This window comes from Protomyctophum bolini (genome assembly GCF_963924005.1).
Source record: "Protomyctophum bolini genome assembly, chromosome: 21".
NCBI lineage: Eukaryota > Metazoa > Chordata > Actinopteri > Myctophiformes > Myctophidae > Protomyctophum > Protomyctophum bolini.
Genome location: NC_137882.1, coordinates 24,338,278 through 24,359,841, shown reverse-complemented (window position 1 = coordinate 24,359,841; position 21,564 = coordinate 24,338,278). Strand labels below are relative to the sequence as shown.

General features: G+C 42.6%; 1 protein-coding gene across 1 annotated transcript in view; it reads left to right on the top strand.

The window, feature by feature from the left end:
- The window catches only part of kcnh2b (potassium voltage-gated channel, subfamily H (eag-related), member 2b), a gene marked incomplete at both ends in the record, with an annotated part of 236,053 nt that overhangs the window by 13,502 nt on the left and 200,987 nt on the right, over nucleotides 1-21,564 (top strand). The window contains one exon of the mRNA XM_080793801.1: nucleotides 5,884-6,114. Coding sequence (XP_080649927.1) covers nucleotides 5,884-6,114 — 231 coding nt within the window. The remainder of the gene's footprint in view (nucleotides 1-5,883; nucleotides 6,115-21,564) is intronic.

The following is a 21,564-nucleotide window of genomic DNA, read 5'->3' as shown; positions in this document are numbered from 1 at the left end:
CTCTCCAGTTCTTTAGTTAAAGAGAAAAAAATGTTTTCTCTCCATTGGATGAAATGGGGGTTTCAAAAGATATTTGAAAAACACAAAGGGTATTTATTAAATATAGTACATCATATAATTAAATATTCAAATATGTTTCAATGTTTTATGTTCATGATTCACCAGGAGCTTGGATGGCTTGGTTCCAGACATAACATAATTTATACAGAGATTTCCAAAAATCTCGATATGCTTTTTGGTTCTAAACATTCTCGTCATTGTCAATGGCATTTTTAATGTTTGTTCAGACAACACAAACATTAAAGCTGTATATAGGAGGGGCTAGCGCCCCTCAAAAATATATGAAAACGGTAATATAAAAAATCACACCCGTGTGAAGTGAGGGACGCTCTTATCATCGTACATCATCTCATTCCGGCCAATCAGAATTTGCATCCTCACCTTCGTCTTCAATGTTTGTGTTACGCAATGGTTGTGTTTACACAAACACTCAAAATTGTCTATTCATTGTCAATGGCATATTATGTTAGTGTAGTTTCTGTTAGCACAGCCACATACACTAAAAACATGGACCCCTCACGTATTAAAAGGACAATATCAGTCACCAGAAAAAAGGTTGGGTTTTTTCAATGAATCTAACATAGTTAAAATGGAGTTTGAAGTCTCTAAATCTCTAAATATGGAGTGTTTACATAAGCCTGAGTAGACAGGCTAGATAAAATGACCAAAAGTATTTTTGAAAGTGAAATATCCCTTTAACACCCCGAGCGGGAAGGACGGAGTTCTCTGTTCAATCAATTAGTAACGCCCAGTGCTCAGGACGGAGATTTATTGATATCAAAACCGTTCTCATCGCTCCACAGGCTGGGAGAGTGTTTTAGACGATGAGACCGAAAATTTTAAAACGTGATTAACTCTTGACAGGGCTCCAGACTAACCTTTTCACAGGTAGCACTGGTGCCACCTACCTTTTCATTTGGTAGCGCCACCACAAATTAGGTAGCACCATTTTTTTCATTATATTGTCATTAGCGTGGTATTAATTAATGACCTCATCATGCCCCACATCGGGCGCCATTATGTAGTGGTTTCCACCATTAAAGGTTTTAATCATAAAACCCCCCTACAAAGGTCACTGTGTAAAAAACAGCAACCTACCTGGTTATACTTCAAAACACTGTAAATGGTTTCAACCCGACACAAAGTCACTCAAAGTCAATAATAATAATAGGCCTACTTATTTTTCACACACAGAAAGTCAGTTTAAGGTTTTGTGTTGAAAAATGAAATGCAGTCCAAACCTTAAATTTCTCTATAGAGACCAGTTTGTCCAATTTCAGATTCTTGGAGTTGATTCATTTGTCAAGGGCAAAAAATATGAAAGCAGTCTTTCCTTGTTCACTGTTCCTTCGTGGAGTTTCAAGTGTAATATGCGTCTGTTTACCAAACAAAATCTAGCTTTTTCCTTTCCGGTTTCTTGGACTAATCTCAAGCCAAACAACATCATACATAGCACCTGAAATCACACCAGGGATGGGTGGGTGGCTAGTTCCAGAAGCCATTTTCCTCCTAGACGTCTCTGTGAGATGTGGTGTCCTGCTGTGATTTAAGGACATGCAGGAGGAAAGTCTCAAAATGTATTATTATTTTCTCAACAAAATGGAATGGAAATTATCATGTAGATGGAAAGTCCTTGACTGATCCTGTGAAGGATAGCCATTAGCCAGCCTATGTCACCTGAAAAAACAAACGCATAACTTTGCAACCCCCTGAATGTGGCTCTAGTATTTACTTTCCACCTTCATTATTTCTTGGAAATTATCACAGAAATGTAGCTTCTGACCTCATTTAGGAGAAAAGTTTATTTGTGTGTGTGTGTGTGTGTGTGTGTGTTATTGACTTGATAACAGACCGCTCCGCTCTATAACAGACCGATGCCTAATCAAACCCTCTGAGCACCTGTTGGGCCCCGCTGATTTACTGCTGTTTCCAACATGACAGCCATTTAAACACACACACACACACACACACACACACACACACACACACACACACACACACACACACACACACACACACACACACACGGTGACACACACAGTGTCATTTACAGCAAAGAACTGCTCACAAAAATGTTTTTGAAAATATTTCAGCGAGAAATAGACAAAGCAGTAGCTTCTAGGCTCAGGCAGTATTCAGACGCACATGCACGCTGTTATTATTCTATTAAGGTTTGCACAGAACACAACCTTTATTCTATAACTGCCTGCATTGCAACATTATGGCAAACTAGGCTACAATATTTACATTGCAAATGTAAATCTTTTATAACTTGCTTTGATGAGGCATAATTAGTCTAATATTGCATTCTGCCATATAGTGATACATGTGTGACCGAGATGTGTTTATTCGGGGGCATGTTGATTCCAGGGACGTGATATATTAGCATATTCACCAGGGGTAGTTTCTACATCCGTGGCATAATGGTATAATTAATAGATCCTGGAATAGAGGGTATGCGCATGCATAAAGTGAATGGCAGATCGAGTGGCAATAAGTGAGTGACAAAGTGATTTTAATGTTAATTAAAGTAATTTGCAACTGCAACTTCTTACGTTCTGATTGTAAAAGTTTCTCATGCACACACAACGCAGACTACAGCTGACCAATCAGTTCATAGGACTGTTTATGCGCCTGCATGAGAGGAAATACGTACATGTCCCATAATGGACGACACAAATTAATGAATAACGGTACAGTATACTCACTGTTCCATCATTAAAGTTGTGTCCCGGGACCCCCAGGGATCCTTGAGTTGGTTTCAGCGGGTCCCCAGATAGACTCTAACAATTATGTAACTCTGAGAGTGTACAAATGGAACCAAAATATGGGCCCATTTTGTTTGAGAAGGAAGGACCGTTACATTATACCCATATCAAAAAGATGACTCTACGATGAATGAAGCTGTTTGAGGTGTTGGAACACACCTCTGCAGAGCGCACGGTTTTACAAGGGAGTTCTGTTTGTCTGCAACATTGACATTAAACGTGATGTTCTTTTTCCAGAACTGAGTGCATGCCATAACATAATTGTCTGTGCTGCCTCACTCCTACCTTGCTCTAGGTGCGTTCTGCCAGTGCTGCCACACCAGGCCGAATGCGAGTGAAAAACACACACACACACACACACACACACACACACACACACACACACACACGCATACGCACGTGCACTCACTCACTCACTCAGACACTCACTCAGACACTCACTCACTTTCACCTATAGCTGTGCATTGTTTGCACCAGGCAAATGTGAGGGAAAGCTCCTCTCTCATATAAACGAGTTCTGCATAGATTGAACATTTGAATTGGGTGACAAACTCATGCAAGATGCCTCACTTCACTACCACCAGTCATATCATTCAATTAATGAGTCAACAGCCTTCCTTATTTCACAACTCATTTCACATCACAAATTTCACATCGAGTGGATGATTATATGATGATTATGATGGCCAACGACACAAATTGATGGTCAGGCGGCCTGTCACGGACTTGGTGTGTCACAGCCTGCTCGGAACGCATCCCATTTCCTCCTCAAGGAGTTGATTGATTTATTTTGTCAGCCACGGTTTGTTGTTTGAGAAGCAACAAACCGTCTTAGTATGAACGCACTCCCTCTGGCTCTCACAGAACCTGATGTATTCAGTGATGACCTGACAAAGGCTGTCAAAGCTGTCTCCATGTTCACTGAAAAATGAGTCCCAGTCTGATATGAGTTTGAGTTTCAAATTCAAACCTGAGTCTCCCACCTCCACATCTTTGGACCAGCACGGCACGTCTCTGGTAATGGCGGACCGTACCCTTCTCACACGTGGGAGATAAGAAGGGATAAGCGTCGCCACGGTGTGATCAGAACCGCATACAGAGGGGAGGGCGACACGGGTCAGGTGTATGAATGTCTGACATTAGCATACAGAGTAGATCAATAGATCAGATTTTATTTTTTTATTCAGAATGGTCTTACTGATGGTTGCTGATATCCTCCATCTATTCTAGCGGCGTCCCCTGCACTAGGTAACGCTCGGCTGGCCTGTGGTCCGTCAATTAAATGATTCACCGCCGTCCGCCGCCATTACAAGCGCATTACGTCGATGTCATTACCAAATTGACGCTACCTAGCAGTTACTGTAGCTTCCGGTTCATTTTGGGGTCCTCAAAATAAAAGACACCGCTGCATCTGGCGGCAGATAAGTGGTTGAAGTCGCCATTAACCAGAATATGAGAGTGATAGAGGTAATGGTTCTGGAAAAAAGTGGAAAAAAATAGTTTGAGCATCCCTAGCAAAATGTGTTAATATAGTATTAAAAAAGCAGTTTAACCTCTGGTAGTCTCGCTCGTAGCCAGACAACTATTCCACAATTTCCGAATGCTATAGAGTCTGGAACTACACCTCCCAAAATCCGGGCAAGGAAGCTGGCATTTCTGTTCACGGAAATACATTTTATTATTATTTTTTAATATCCATTTCTGCAAAACTACAAGCTATATATGCTTACATGTAGATTGTTTCAATTTATATTAGGATATATTTGCGCGACTGTAAAGATTAAACGGAAGTGTGGATGAGTCTTCATTTCTGGTTTATCGCGTGCTCCAGACTGTATGACGGAAGCATACATTCCGTTCCATCTTCCTATCCTACTCTAAATTGAGAATGGTGGGCAGCAGATAATATACAGTGTTAATTATGGAATAGATTGTCCAGGGGGAAAAAATCACTTGGTCTGTAGTGCAGCCAGTAATTCCACAATGTAAATTGGAACCAATTGCTAATCTTCAGACTGGTTGCTGGTTGGCAGGGTCCGAGAGTCCGGGAGTTCAGATGAGTCGATTATTCAATATGAGTGGGTTAGTGTTCTCCATACTGCTCTCTCTCTGTGTGTGTGGGTTAATTCACTTTGTTTTAGAGGTGAGTCACTTATCAAACTAGACTTGCCTAATTCAAATGTCTGCACAAGATGTACAATTTGTCTCTCACTTAACCCTCTTGAAGCCTCTCTTGTGGCTTCAAGAGGGCATGAGCATTTCAATTTCAGACACTCGTGAGGACAGACTGAGTCAGAGCTCACAAGTCGGCAGAGCCTAGTGAATATACAATTATTACATGGACATGATCCTCGACATACTGATGAGGCAGAACCTGCAGTATACACAGATATTAAGACGACATAATCCATATTTTTGGCATGGCATTATAGGTGAAAAGGAAAAGGTTTCCCAACAATACTTACAAAATCACACCTGTGTGAACTGATTGGCGCAACTCCAGGCCCCCAGGGTGCCAGCCTGGTTCTGGCGAGCCACCCCGCGTCAGAAACAGTCGAGAAATGACAGAGTTACCGTGTGGGGGAATTAGCATTTAGCACACACCTCTCCCTCTCACTCTCTCTCTCTCTCTCTCTCTCTCTCTCTGTAATTATCAGTATATCTCTCTCTCTCTGTTTCTAGCACAACAGTGCCACTTTTGCCCCTACAGGACATATGGACATTGCTGTTCCTTGGAGTGGTTGCACCACTCAAAAAAAACAAAGGTTTATCAACGCCAAACGAAGAACTGATTAACTGGTCACATCCTTCATGAAGTTCTTTTGGACAAAAGGGACCTTAATCACACCACCTCGTAGATAAGCCACCTCTTTTGTGCCGAGGTATGCTCTGCTGAGCACATTCTGGTTCTCTCTGTCTTTCTCTTATTGTCTATAAGTCATGTTGGTCATCATATTGTTATTCAGACTGTGATTAAATGTGCAGCACTGTCTTAGTAAGCTAAAGCTAGCCAACATCCCGACTAACACATAAAACCCCCATTCTTATTTTTCAGGTCGCAAGTTCATCATCGCCAATGCACGAGTGGAGAACTGCGCCATCATCTTCTGCAACGATGGCTTCTGCCACATGTGTGGCTACTCGCGTGCCGAGATCATGCAGAAGCCGTGCAGCTGCAACTTCCTGTACGGGCCCCACACTAAGCGCCTGGCCATCGCCCAGATGGCCCAGGCTCTGCTGGGCTCCGAGGAGAGGAAGGTGGAGATCAGCCTGTATCGCAAGGACGGTAGGACGACACACTGTGTGTATGTGTACAGTATGTGTGAGTGTGAGTGGCCTGAGGACAGAGTTGTGAAGATGAGGTAATATGAGGTTTTGTAATATGAGGTAGATTGTGCGATCAGGATGGTGGTCTGTGTGTGTGTGTGTGTGTGTGTGTGTGTGTGTGTGTGTGTGTGTGTGTGATCAGTGTGTGTGATAGTTCGTACGCACGTGTGTGTTTGGAGTGTCTTCTGATCTTGCGGTCTGAGAACTGTGTGTGTGTGTGTGTGTGTGTGTGTGTGTGTGTGTGTGCGTGTGTGCGTGTGTGTGTGTTGAGTTGAAGTGCTGTGTGTTTATATTTGGCCTTCACTGGCAGTGTGTGTATGTGTCTTAGGGCTTGTGTATGTGTTTTTAATTTTTATGGATTGTTTTGGCAACTGTAAACATAACCCAGAATATATCGCCCCTGTCGGGACGGGAAACCTTGTATCTCCATATTTCATCTATTTATTTATTTATTTTCCTCCCATAAATGAAAGCCTGGGTCATATGACATAGTGTTGTGCAAATGTAGTGACAATTGCAGCTCTACAAGCTCACAATGTGTCGCATTGTGAAAAAAGTTTTAAAACGTTTGCCGATACTCCCTATAGTAACATAGTAACCCAAAATGGAGATTTCAAGTTGAAAGTGCTTGTCTGTCTAATGGGTTTTATAAATATTTAACCAATGGGAAGTATTAATAAGAGCTTTTGCCAAAAAAAAAGGAAACATTGGATTAATTTGAAGACAGGTTAAAAAGGTTAAAAGGTTAAAAATGCTATTATGGACACATCTTCTATTGAATTTGGTTTTCATTGTGCTTCATCACGACCAGTTTGTTTTGTTGGAAAGACAACGTTATTACAGTTTCTCTTACGCTTACGCACTTACTGTGAGTGCTTCTGTGTGCGCGTGTTGGCTATTTACCAATTTCCAGTACATATACCTCCTCTAGATGTATCTTCCTTGCATGATCACAGCTAATTAGTTGCTAAATTGCCTCAAAACAATTTATTGTGTACATTTTAAACTTGCAGCTGTTGATGTCGCTATATGGTCACTATAGGGTTCACTGGAAAACGATCAGGGAAAAAAGCTTTTTTGAGACGCCCGCACACACGTGCACGTAATGGCGACCATGGAAATTGGAAGCTGTCAAGTGTGACGAAAAAGCTCTCTGTGGCAATAGAGCACGGTCATGGTTATAGTAATGGACCCCCTAAACGCCATTAGAGACGCACGCACAGGCGTGATTTCAGTCAGTCAGTCAGTCAGTCAGTCAGTCAGTCAGTCAGTCAGGAAACAGAAGTAGCAGAGCTCAGGAAAAAATGAGAAAAACCCTTCAGGAGGCACCCTTCAGGAGGCACAAAGAGGGAGACTGATCTGATGCCAGCTGTTCGCTGTGTGAAACCCACACACACACTCTTTCCACTGTTCATACCACACATGCACACCACTCTAGGATATCCTCTGGACACATGTAACTTGTAAAAAAGCTAAAACGCTGTCTTGTAGAGCTGATAACTGTATCAGTTATCAGCTCTGTCCTACAAGCCATTCTAACCAGATGCTACCTCGCTGGTGTTACTAACAATGGGTGCACAATAGACAGCCTTGCTAATGCAAGATGCTGATATTTCAATTGCCGACAACAATTATTTTATTTTCATGACATCACAAGTTTACAGGTGTAAAATAGTGGATGAAAGTATTTTCCGTATAACCTTCCAATATTAATATATAGCCCCAGTATTTGGTTGGACGGATGTGTGAGCAATTACTTCTAGGGATAGTAGGCGATAGATTGTTATGTGATTTCTTGGATATGACATTTTCATTTAAATTTATGTAGTGGTCCCAGTAATGTTCAACAACTGTACACTGCATGCATAAACATGCTCACAGAACACATGCTTAGTGGTGATTATTTCTCACCATGGCTTTGATTATTTGTCGGCCGTTTCATTTCCTTGCCGTGATATAGAGGGGGGTGTGCAAGGTAATTGCTTAATTTCCATATCTACATCTATATATAGTATACTATGTATGTGTGTATATAGTTGTACAGTAGCTACAGTATATAGATAGCTACTGGACATCATACTGTACATACAGTAGTACCAGTCACTACAGCAGCATTAAATAAAACTGATAATCCAGCAGTATAAGTACAGTCACAGTATGTCGTTTCGGAAAGAGAAATTAATAACGATATTAAATGCTTAGTTGGAGGAACTGATTTCAAATCTCATCTCGGTGATTCACTTACCGGAGCAAAACGGCTTTATTCAAACAGTGTTCCATCAAGACACTTTTCATGTTGGAGGAAACCACAATTGATTCACTATTGCAGTATATTGTATTATATGTGTATTGTGTAGGTTTCACTTTGTTTGATGCCTCTCAAAGTGTACGATATCAATATCCTGGTATCTCTCTATTAGGACACTGTGTAATTGTATTCAGGTGTCAGTGCAGTGGGTTTATTGGTCCTAAAGCAACGTTACGTTTGGTAGCAATGTATATATCAGACAGATGCAGTGCACAACCTCAGAAGTAGTCATGACAACAGCTTTTTATAGGAACACTCGTATTTGCAACTCTCACATATGTGTCTCAAACCAGCTCACTCACGTGGAAGCCCGCAGAGAAGGGGAGGGGAGTGTTCCCAGACAGCACAACAACACAACAAAATATATATATATATATATATATATATATATATATATATATATATTTTTTTCTTAAATATATTTTTTATCCCACGATTTTGTAACCCATTTTCACCCCTGTGCCAATCATCTACTGTGATCCTGGGCTCTACACACCCTCCGCCAACCTGGGGAGAGCAACGGACTTAACTCATGCTCCCTTCATTCCTGAGTGTCCAAGTTGCTCCTTTACACCTGACAGGGGGGAGTTTCCCTGGTTGGACGTAGCACGTGGAAGGAACACGTTATTCCAACCAGTTCCTTTCCCCTCCATCAGGCGCCCCGGCTGGCCAGGGGGAGGCAGTTTAGAGACCAGGATTACTGCATGTTTTTGTGAGGGTACCTACCATAGGGGACACGGGGAGAACATGCAAACTCCACACAGGAAGGCCCTTTCACAAAATACATTTATAAGAGATGGAGTACTGTAACACCTTCATTGATTCCCCGAGAGGGAAATCCACTGGCCAGAGGTAGCACAGCAGTTAAGATAAGGTTACAGTTACAAGTACTACAGCAGGGGAAAAACAACACGCACAAAAGAAACGCCATCAATAATAGTACACAAACGGTTTACACTCTCAACCACCCTTTTGTATAGCTTTCTGTCATATTGTTAATAACATTACAGTTAATAATCTTCTAGGCTATAGCTATGTCCTTCCAAAAAGGCTCTGCATACCGACTGAATTCGAGACAGGCGGATTGAAAGAAACATTGCACAGCCTCTGCACAGCCAGTCCAGTCCAGGACAGTCTGTGTAACATCTTGTTTTGGATAAGAGAGTAATTGATTTCCAATAATGTGCATCTCACCTGACTGGCAAAATAGAGTCGCCTACTGTTTATTTAATCTAATAACCCCCTAATATTATTATGGATGGAAACAAAAGGGGCATACTGTACATTCTCATTCTGAAACTGTCTCGAAACTTTGCTTCATATTTGTGATTCCGTTTGAATGGAAACCCAGTACAGTAAGTGACTTGTTGTTTCCCTCCACTACTACTAAAGCAGTGAGCTGGCTCTTAACGCCCGATAGGTTGACTTGAGTGGATCAGTGGTCAGCAGCAGGAAAAGACGGGTCACAGGAGGCAGCTCCCAAGTGTGTGAATGAAGTCAGCTGTAAATGAAGTGAAGTGTTGCTGCTGAATGAAGAGGCGCTAAAAGGGATTTCTAGAAAATATCTAAAGGTTTTCCTCCATCCATCCACCCTCCTCCAGGCAATTTTAATATAGGATGGAAATATTAGCATTATATATTTTTTATATATAATGTATATATTTATGTTCTTATTGTAGGAAACGTGAAGTAGAGATATTTAATAAGCCTGAGACTTACAATGTCTCAGGCTCTCAGCCATAGAGTTACAGGTATATAAGACCTAGACTCTAGAGAATGGACAGCCCTAGAGAACAAACCAAGCCCAGCACATTAAACTTTCATGCGCTGGGCTGGGTGGGAAACTTAATAGAATCCCCCAAAGTACACACTTCCTCCGGCATTATGGCTCCAACGTTGGAGCCAATAGAGCATGGGCGCATCGTTTCAGACTTCTAGCTGACAAGACACGGAGCACGTGGTCAGTCCTACTCCCAGAGCAAGGAGGTATGCTTATCCTGTTGCCATGTTGTCCTTAGACTTAGAGAAGTGTCTCTCAAACTTCATGTCAAGGACCCCTAAATTAATGTCTTTGGCCATGTATGTCCCTTTCCAACCACGCCTCTTTCTGATGCCCCTTCTCCCTCACACTTGCTGCACACACGCAAAAAAAAAAAACGCACACATGCACAATTGTACATGCACATGCACACACGTACACATACAGTCTAAAGTAACCCCAGCAGGCCACCTTCTAACCATCAGAGAGCTGCGATTGCACAGCGTGGACACACCTCATCCATAATGCAGAGGAAACACTACACCACCCCACCTCCTCCTCCTCCTCTCTCCTCCCTCCCTGTATCCAACCAAAGCCAAGGAGGGCCAAGGAAAGGATACTCTTTCTTTGTTCTGGATGAACAGCCCAAACACTGTACAGGTGTGTGTGTGTATGTGTGTGTACTTGTGTGTGTAACTCTGCAGCTTGCGGCTTAACCACGCACAAACATGGGAGAAAGGACTCATATTCGCACATACAAGTGCACCTGACACGCGCACACAAACACACCAATATCCCGAACACTCACCCTCACCATCCCAACCCCATTTATCTAATGCCAAACCCAGGCATGAGCCTTCAACCATGATGGATCTTCTTCCTCTCTCTCTCACGCTCAATTGTCCAAGTTCGATTGCCGGGCCACTTGATCAATCATGCTCCACAGGTAAACTGTGATACAAAAAAAACGCACGTGAGCGAGCACACACACGTGCACGCACACACACATTGTTACAGTAAGGGAGGGCAGGGCAGTACATCAGTAGGGGGTTAACGGCAAGGATCTGTGAAAGTGCAGTCTTGGAAAAGAAAGCTAAGTTGTCCCAGTTCTGCCGGAGTGAGGAAGAGGAGGAAGGAGGAGGGAAGGCAGTGTGAACGAGGGAACCTACATTCTGCTTTTAGTCGATTGGGTCGATGCTAGGGTTTAATCCCGTCCGCCCGGCTACAGGGCACGCAATTTCCCGCCAGGAAAATTACTACTAAAGGAGTTTGCACACAGTGCATGTTCTGCACCCGCCCATCATTTTCAAACATGTTTGATGATATTTATATGGAATTATGGATCACACTCGAGGGCTGCAACGGGAACGGGAGCCAGCGGGACCCAACGTAAATGTTGGCGGCGTGGGCGGTATTTAAATGCCTGCGGGCGGGCACGGGCGGTCAAGATAAAATCAGCGGGACCCCACGATTCCTGCATCCCCCCCCCCGCAATTAACCAGATACAGAGCTTATATTATATACAGTTTAGCAAAATATGAATGTCTGAGGAGAACGTATAATTTCCTGTCTGCGCTGGACAAGCACTGAGTCACTCTCTCCAAAACTGTGTTGGACATCTTCAGGCACGCTCCCAAAGCTGCTGCACCTGTCAATCATTAGTAGCCTAATCAGTCACTCTGTGAGAAGTGTGTGTTTTATCGACGGAGCGAAGAGGAGTTTTCTTTCCCTGTGATGGACATTGTCGCTTCTAAACCCCTTTTTGCTTTTGCCTGCATGTGTGCGTCACTCAGCAACCATGTTGTAGTGATGAGGGGGGTACATTACTCCACTGTAGAGTGGAATGTAATAGTCTGCTCGTCATGTTTCAGGGCTGACTACTGGTGTACGTAGTGTGTGAACTAGATACCATATTCTCAATATCAACTCTCAATTCATATATATGTAATACCAATCAATCAACTCCAGTCTCAAAATCAACTCCAAAGCAAGGTGTGAAGCACCGTGTTGCCAGATTCTGTGAGTGAAACAAGCAACCAGGTCTATGAAAACCAATCCAAAAGAAGCAACCCGTTTCACTACTTGAGCCCTATTACATCAGCTATTTTTTTAAATCAATCGTGAAAGCCAGCCCAAATAAGCAACTACACTTCAGAAATACGCCCAAACTATAAAGCAACGGGCAACTATGAATATTAACCTATGTTACAGGACAACTAGCCCAAAGTTGCTTATAATAAGCAGACCTGGCAACAATGCAAACCAGTGCTTTCTGCAATTTGCATAGTGGCAAATAACGTTTCGTCGGCAGACTGTCTTTGTGCAAATAAAAAATGCTAGTCTGTTGCAATATGAGAGTTTTAAGTAGTCTTTGACTAGTCTGGACAAGTTTCCTCGGCCTGGAGTCATCCTTAATGCGACCACTCGAATATGGAAATGACTCATCCCTAGTGCACGGACAGATGGACAAGCCTTTTGAGCAGATCTCCCAGATCAAAGACGGGTCGAAGCAAACACACACAGTGGGTGACAGCACGTTCCTCCTGTCTGCACATCAATGCCATGCCATGCCTGTCAGGGAGCCAGGTGCTCTATGAAGACCTCTTCTAATTTCCTATGTATGCTAACCATCTGTCATGGAGGCTGTGTATGCAGACACAACATGCCCCTTGTTGAATAGTCGACTCTAACGCATGCTCTGTTTATAGGAATGCTCACTTATCTCCGTCAACCTGATCTGTGTGGCGAGGCAAAAGTATCAAACCGGAGTCCAGTAGGAGATTGGCAAATGACACACCTGTTATACCTACCATCTTGGTGGTGAATTCGTCCATATAAACAAGTTTTCTGCACATCTCATGGACGGAGATGGTTCCCACAATGGCTCCAGCTACTGTATACATTATTAATTCACTTGTTGACTGCCAGTGCACCCCCCGCCCCCTGTTCTCCCCATGCCAGTCTTTTCTGTTACAGTATTTAAAAAGGTTATCTTTGAAAAACAAAGAAGGGCACACTGTCAGAAACTTGCCAAAAAATGTTGCTCAGACAAAAAGCCTTTTCCCTCCATCCTTTCCCCTCCATCAGGCGCCCCGGCTGGCCAGGGGGAGGCCGTTTAGAGACCAGGATTACTGCATGTTTTTGTGAGGGTACCTACCCTAGGGGACACGGGGAGAACATGCAAACTCCACACAGGAAGGCCCTTTCGCATACCCCGCCTCGGGTATGGGCACTGATGACGTGGAGGAGGAAACACGCCGCCAGCACCCACAGCGCCCCGAGCGGGAATCGAACCCAGGACCTTCTAGCTGTGAGGCGACAGCACTACCAACTGTGCCACCGTGCCCCCCCTGACCGGGACAACCCTAACTGGGGCCAATTGAATCCACCTGTAGGTGTTTTCAAAAGGGATTCACACTCCTTTATGGCTGTTGTTGTTAGTCAGGGCATTCCTCATTTTGGTGGCATAGCAGGAGAACGAATTGAAACCCTTGTTCGTACGTGCCATATCTTGGTTGAATGTGATTTGATCGGGACAACCCTAACCTGGGCCAATTGAAGCCACCTGTAGGCGTTCTATTAGAGGAGTTTTGAAAAGGGATTCACGCTCCTTTTATGGCTGCTGTTGTTAGTTAGGGCATTCCTCATTTTGGTGGCATAGCAGGAGAACGAATTGAAACGTGCCATTATCTTGGTTGAATGTGATTTGCGGAGCTCCCTCTTGTGTCTGTGATTGTGGACTTGATTGAAGTAGTTATCAACGTCTACTCCGATGCACACGTAGTCGCCAGCTGCGTCTTCGAGGAGCTTAACCTGGAGGATGTTGTAGCGTAATTGGAGAAACACGCTATCCCTTTACTGTTTCACAGGAGGAACACGCTATCCCTTACTGTTTCACAGGATTAACACGCTATCCTTTACAGTTTCAGTCCCTGTCGAACAAGCATCCTGACTGCAGAAACATGTTAAAGTAGGAGTTGCTGTTGTGCAGCAACGGAGAACACTGCTCCCCTGCCACACAGTAGTCTGATTTTATAACCCCAGTCTCCACAGTGGTGGGCAGATACTTTACCCCTGCACCACTTGAACGCCCCCTTGGTGCCCATTTAAGCATATTGTTATATACGTTGAAGCTGACTAAAGCCCACGCTTGGGAGAGAATGCATGTGTGAGTGTGTGGGTTTTGAGTATATTAACAGCTGTTAAAAGTGTCTTAATGGCAACATCTTGTGATAATGGGGAGCTTCAGAGGAGCAGGCCATTTCATAGCGCTGAGGCCTCTTTAGCAAAGATTGCCTAGCAGCGGTAGCTAAGCAGAGCACTTAGTGACCCGCATGGCCTCTCAGGGGCCTGCCGCTCTGTTCTGTATTAGCCACCGCTGTGGTGGAAGCCCGCCACTCTGACTCACAGCACAGCATTCAGCGCACACACGCACGCACGCACGCACGCACGCACGCACGCACATACAGTACACACACACGTACAGCACAGATTAACCCATTTTGGACTGACGTCGCCAGTTTTCTGAAATTGTTTCTATATCAGTGGTGCTCAATATTACATGTCAAAAACCCAAAGAATTATACGTGTATGTATTTGGCCACCGACCCCCATCTGAAAATATGTTGTTCCAGGGACCCCCCAGAAGCAAAGATTTGAGTTAAAAATGTTCGTTCTGAAAAAATATATATTCCAAATTTGTGCCACATTTTCATGATTTTTCAAAAATAGCTCGTAGCGCTCCACTCGGTGGCGCGCTACGAGCTTGTAGGTCTTACTGTAGGTCTTACTCAAACTTACTTGAACCTGCTTCACTTTATAGAGTGCTGAGTGCTTTTTCTGTGTTTGGGGTGATGTCATTGGAGCAAAGATTTCGACTTAAACTCACATCTACAGTGAGTTCTAGCACCTGGCATTAAACCACACACGGTGCCTACCATAGCTGACCTGTCAGCCCCTTAGCCACTATAAATATTTTGTATTTTGGGCTTGTGATATCAGTGTTGGGGCCTTGGGGGTAACAGCGTTACTGTTACTGTAACTGTAACTGAATACTTGTTTGGCTAACGGAGTGACCTAACCCGTTGTTGTTTTTTTGCAATTAGAGTACTAATATACTCCTGGCTGCAGATTCATTTTTGATTTTACCTTTACACCAATCTTCCTCGAAGGTGTGTTTTAAATTGTCAGTAGAGCAGAAATAATCTAACGAGGTGTGTGTGTGTGTGTGTGTGTGTGTGTGTGTGTGTGTGTGTGTGTGTGTGTGTGTGTGTGTGTGTGTGTGTGTGTGTGTGTGTGTGTGTGTGTGTGTGTGTGTGTGTGTGTGTGTGTGTGTGTGTGTGTGTGTGTGTGTGTGTGTGTGTGTGTGTGTGTGTGTGTGTGTGTGTCTACTTTTTTATTTATTAATTTAATCCAAACAATGAATCATGATGTCAGTGTGACAGTACTGCAGCGTGTCCTCACCTCATTAGTTGGCCAATGTGCTGTATCAAGCTCCACATGTACAGTATAGTGGCACAGTCTCTCACTCACTCTCTTTCTCACTCACATTTTAATCATGTAATTATGTCCACATAAGAGATACAATACAAGAACACACACATTTACAAGGTGCTGTACAGAATGCAATCAGCAAATCCCAGACAAATACACACACACACTTCAGGGGTACAAGTAACGGCACCTTCGCCATATTTGGCAGCTACCGATAGTAGAAGAGATTGCACAGAATTTTGCAAGCCGTTTTTAAAGCTGCTTTTGTTTGGCATCTTCCAAGTTGTTGGAAGCCTCTTACAAGTTAACCAAACTATGTACATGTCCTAGGCTGCCAAAGATAAACACAAGTAGATTGCACCTATAGCCTAGCTCTATGATGGTCTGGAGGAGCGGCTGGTATTTAATGCCTTTGGTCATAAGCTAGAATCCTCTAAGCTAGAATCAAAGGTGCAGTCGGGCCACTTCAAGAATGGAAACTGAGCTATCTTCATTGACAATAACATCTGGTGTGTTCGCAGAGAGATGTGCAAAGATTTCAGGATTTTCAGTACAGAGTTGAAACATGGAAGGTTTGACACAGGAATGTTTGTACATAATCACAGACAGTCTAAAATGTTTAGATATGTCCTTTGTTATGAGATCAACTATTCTGTCGTGGCGTGCTATGTGAAGCCCTTTTATAGGCATAACAGCCATTCAGAATGTGTGACATAGTTTCTGTAACAAGCCCTGTGGTGTGGTGTGATGCAAGCAATGAGGTGCATGGGTGGAGGGTAACCAGAGGGAAAGGTTGAGTTTGGTGGGGAAGATCTGTAACCTGGCTTTTACTGTAAAGGTGATAATGTCCTCATTGAGAGCAGTGTTCCTTAGAAATGAATGGGGAACAGAATGATCAGCATGGGGAAGGCAAGCAAGTTTCCCCTGGAGTTTAAGTCCAGTCCAGTGTTGTTCAGTGTGTCCGCTGTAGGTCACTGTTGCTCTAACGGAGGTGAGAGGGTCAGTTATTATGTCCTCAGATACCTCCACAGTCTCCGAGTCAGACCGCGCCCACTCCATGGCTTGGACGCAGAGATTATTCAAATCTGGCAAATCCGATGAAACTCCAAAGCCTGGGGAGTGAGTGTCCTGCACTGGGTTTCCTTTTGAACCCAAGGAAGTGGGGCTCCAACTCCCTGGTTAAAGGGACATTGCGTCTCCTGAAATCGAGGAACAGGGAAGATCTAGACAGTTCCCTAACATTCCCTATCGTCATTATTCAGCATGCTCAATCGATGTGTGTTCAGGGCAAACCACTTACATACTAAGCTCACTGTTTTATTATTCATTTCTATTAGTATGTATGTACGTACACACACACACACACACACACACACACACACAGACACACTCAGACATACAGGCACACACAGAGGCACACACACACACACACCATTTCTCAAACACGTTTAGAGTAGAATACTTCTTGTGGAAACTAAACTTCAACTTCAAATAACTTTATTTTTCTAATCTAAGTTCACAGTCACCTTAGCTCAGTGACTGTGAACTTAGTTCATAATTCAAATTAATTCAGTATAAATTCAACCAGAGACTGCCTGAGTCGGACAGGTCTAATTGGATTTGAGTAAAGGATTTAATTTTGAGTAAACAATGTATAATTTAATGAATTTTTACCTTCCTCAAGATAAACACAATGCAAATCAGCTCTAACAAGGTTGGCTTGCTGTTTGTCGCGCACCAGACCTCTCGTAAATGTCTTGGGAATCTTGTCTGAAAACTGCGGTAATGAGACCTCTGAAATCCCGTGGCAGCCATTCAATTAGCTGTGAGTTTGTAAACGCTGACTCCAAAAGTGCCATCTCTGATTTTTCTGTTATGGAAGAAATTAGAAACAACTTTCCATCTTTGGCTACTTTTTATAATGGTTGACTTTTTAGTTTTAGTGAATTTTTGTCTCACAATTCTTTATACTCAATTCTCTAAATTGCCCCCCCCAAAAAAGGCACTGATTTCAAAATTATATAGTACAATACAGGGCACTCCTACTTGGAACAATTACAGAGCCGCATGGGAATTAGATCTCGGGGTGGAAATTCCAGAGGAACTTTGGAGCTCAAGTATTTCTCTAATTAACTCTAATGTCACCATTCTCCTGCATCTCTCGGCCACATGTTCTGGTCCTGTAGACTACTGACGGACTTCTGGTCTCATCAATGGGAGATATGGCACTAAGCCCTAATCCTTATACTGCTATCCTGGGGGTGGTCCCAAGAGAGGTAGGCCTTTCGGGCCAACTAAGGAGTGCTATTGCTTTCTCCTCAATGCTGGCCCGAAGGATCATACTAAAAAAACTGGAAGGCAGAAAAACCTCCCTCTGCGGCCCAGTGGATTCAAGAAGTCCTGTATATGTTAAAGCTGGAGAGAATTTGATATAATGTACACGGTTCACAGGAGAAATGTGACAGAGCCTGGTCTACGTTTATCTCATATGTTGAAGACTTTACATTTCCCTAAGGGGAAGGGGAGGGAAGCGGTGCTCAGACCCCGTGCTCTGTCCCATTTGGTATTTGATCGTTGTATTTATATTTGCTACAGTATTTCGGGACGGGGGGCGGGATATAAAAATGGAATTGTTTTGACTGAACTGCCTGTCTGAACTAACTTGCAAAACGAATAAAAACAAAGTAAATACTTCAATTTTTGTCAGAAGCATGTGCCAACCTCAGTGAAGCCTTTACTGCTTCTTAGCTTAAAGACAGCTACAAAACCGATTTTAAAATCAATAAAGAAGGCCTCCTTGTCAATTATCCTGTCTCAACTTTTAAGTTCTACTTCTAACCCATTGACACAAGTGGTGTGATAATGTGTTGGCTGAAACTGTCATGCAAATCATCAGACATTTCAAAATACGGATTCATTCAGGCAGCATACTGCGCACACACACACACACACACACACACACACACACACACACGCACTGGACTCTGGTGTTCATAGTAAGTTTACTGCAGTTTCCAGTATTGAGTTTATTATGCAATGTCTGGCTATTTTCCCAATTGAAGCTTCCTCTAAATCGTGTGCTCTGCCCAACTCGTTCAGCTAGCGACTATAATGAAACCAGTGGCAGAGCCTGTACCAGCGCGCTTGGAAGCATATTGCATTACTGTATTTTCCAGCTTTACAATTTAGTCCATTGTGTCTACAAATTACTTCGCGTTTTTCCTTCACATTCTGCATATTACTTTGTTGTCGTTTTAAAAAGTAATCTGTCTGTGAATCCGTAGTAGCACAATAAAGCATTTAGTTCGGGAAGTGGGCAGAGATAATGATTGGAGTCGGGGATGGATAGATAGGATGAGATTGTATTTGGGGCTGTGATTCAGCCCTAAATTATGAATGTCAACTGGTTTTTTCTAACTAATTTATTGTGATTGAATTTCTATGTAAGCTGTGCATTTGTCATCATGCCATAATGCCGTATGTTTAGACTAACCGCATGGAGTTAGGAGGGGGTTCTTAAATCCCTTTATTTTATATTGTTTTGTAGTAATCGTACAAAATAAACATTACAGAGACTTTAGTTGTTAGTACTGTACAATACTTTAAAACAGTTGGCAAGTTGCACACTTGCCTAAAATAGCTCTTATTTTCGCCGCCCTCGTTGAAAACGATGTATTTCAAACTCCAGCTTGTCCCTCTCCAGGCTGCATGAACAGTGCTCGAGCGCTCGTTTTTGCCCCCTCAATATCATAACTCTTCTATTAGTGCAGACATAATAATTATGCCAATTATGTCTTCCACTGACTAGGAGTATTTGATTAGATTCAATTTCCATGCACTCTCCTCTTTCTCTATTTTTTCTCTTTGCCAATCTCACTGGATTGCTTGCTCACTCACTTGCTCATGTTCACTCACTCACTCACTCACTCACTCACTCACTCACTCACTCGATCGATCGATTAGTGTGGAAGTGTCCTTGAGCAAGACACTGAACCCTTGACTGCTCCCGAGCAGTGTTGTTTTTGTCGACTAAAACTAAGACGAAAAATGTTCGTCGACTACCTTTTTTCTAACTAAATGAAAACTAAGCTACGATGGCTAAAACTATGACTAAATATACTGACAATTTCATCAACAAATAAAAAATGTTAGGAAGGGACTAGTGGACAAGAGATCCAGTATAAGTCATCTTACACCTTGCATGCTGAAAATAGCAGATCTACAAGCTTGTAGATCGGCTATTTTCAGCAAGTGTTAAATCAGCCATTACGACGGCATCAAGGCCTGACAATATACATTTTAGTCGACTAAAATCTTAAGACATTTAGTCGACTAACACTAAAACATTCCAGGTGACTAAAATGTGACTAAAACGAAATTAAAACTATTCAAGAGACTATGACTAAATCAAACTCGACTAAAATAAAAAATAAAAAAAACAACACTGCTCCCGAGGAGCAGGTTGTTGTTGCCTTGCATGGTATAATAGTGTTTGTATGAATGGGCGAATGTAATGCAAAATGCAAAACGCTTTGATTAAAGTCGCTATATAAATGACCCATGTTACAATTTACTCATTCAATCTTACACATCACAGAGATGAATAATTTGTCACGGCATTTTCACTTGTGCTTCTGTTTTGCATTTCAATATTCTCCATGTGCCTTATTTGAATAAGCAAATATTCACAAACCTTGGATTTTATGGAAACAAAGGACTGCAATGTACTTGAACTTTAGTTGCATATGTAGTAGTTATACTGTATGTAATGTGACTTGAAGGCTAAACATCTATAACTTATAAGTCATCTAATTTTGAGAGTTCATATAGTCCATTTTGTAGTCCATATAGCTTGTGGCCTTTATTTACATTTAAATACATTTCCTCTGACAGTTATGCCATAATGATTTGTTTTACACGGCATGTGATGAACCACTTCAGAATGTTAAATACTAGTAATACTAATACGTTTTTTTTCTCTCGAAAGTCTGCCTCCTGTAAATGGTGCAGTGAAATAGTGCCATTATCCAAAGCACTTTACAGCGTGCATTACCTTCACAATTCACAATTTTTTACATTTAGCAGATGCTTTCATGCAGAGCGACATGATCAGAGTATAAGCATCTTAAGCATGATGATAAACCCTATTCAAGAAACAAGACAACTAAGGATCACTAAAGCCTTCCCTTGGTGATAATGGAACACAATGAGTTGTTTATTATTAATTTATTTTGGTAAAGCCGCTCAAAACCCATTTTTCAAGCACATTGTCTGGTAATATGTTGGCCTTCTGTGCAGTTTCCATGCTTTACATAATGATTGTCCATTATACAGCACATTGTAACCCTTTTATTAATAATAAAATGTACCTTACCTTACAGTACCTTACACACAAGTGATCTTGTTTCCATGGATATCTAGCACGTCATCTGTGCTAGATATCCACGCACGCACGCACGCACTCACACCAGCCAATGATACAAATGAAAGCCAATATTATGACGGTTATGTGTGTGTGTCTGTGAATTGCAGTATCAGCTTACTGTAGTGGTCAGATAAAGGAGACATTTGAGCTAAATGGAAAGACAGTGGAGTGTGTGTGTGAGCTGTTGGAAGTATTGATGAATATTGTACACGTGTAGCCTACTGTACCTTCAATCTCATGTCAGTCTTTTCCCCTCCATCTCTCTCTCTCTCTCTCTCTCTGTGTGTGTGTGTGTGTGTGTGTGTGTGTGTGGAGAAGTCAGTGGAAAGTGTTATTGTGTGCACACGTGGAAACCTCCAGTGTAACATGAAGAGGTGTATCCTCTCCCACTTTTACACACACGCACGCACGCACGCACGCACGC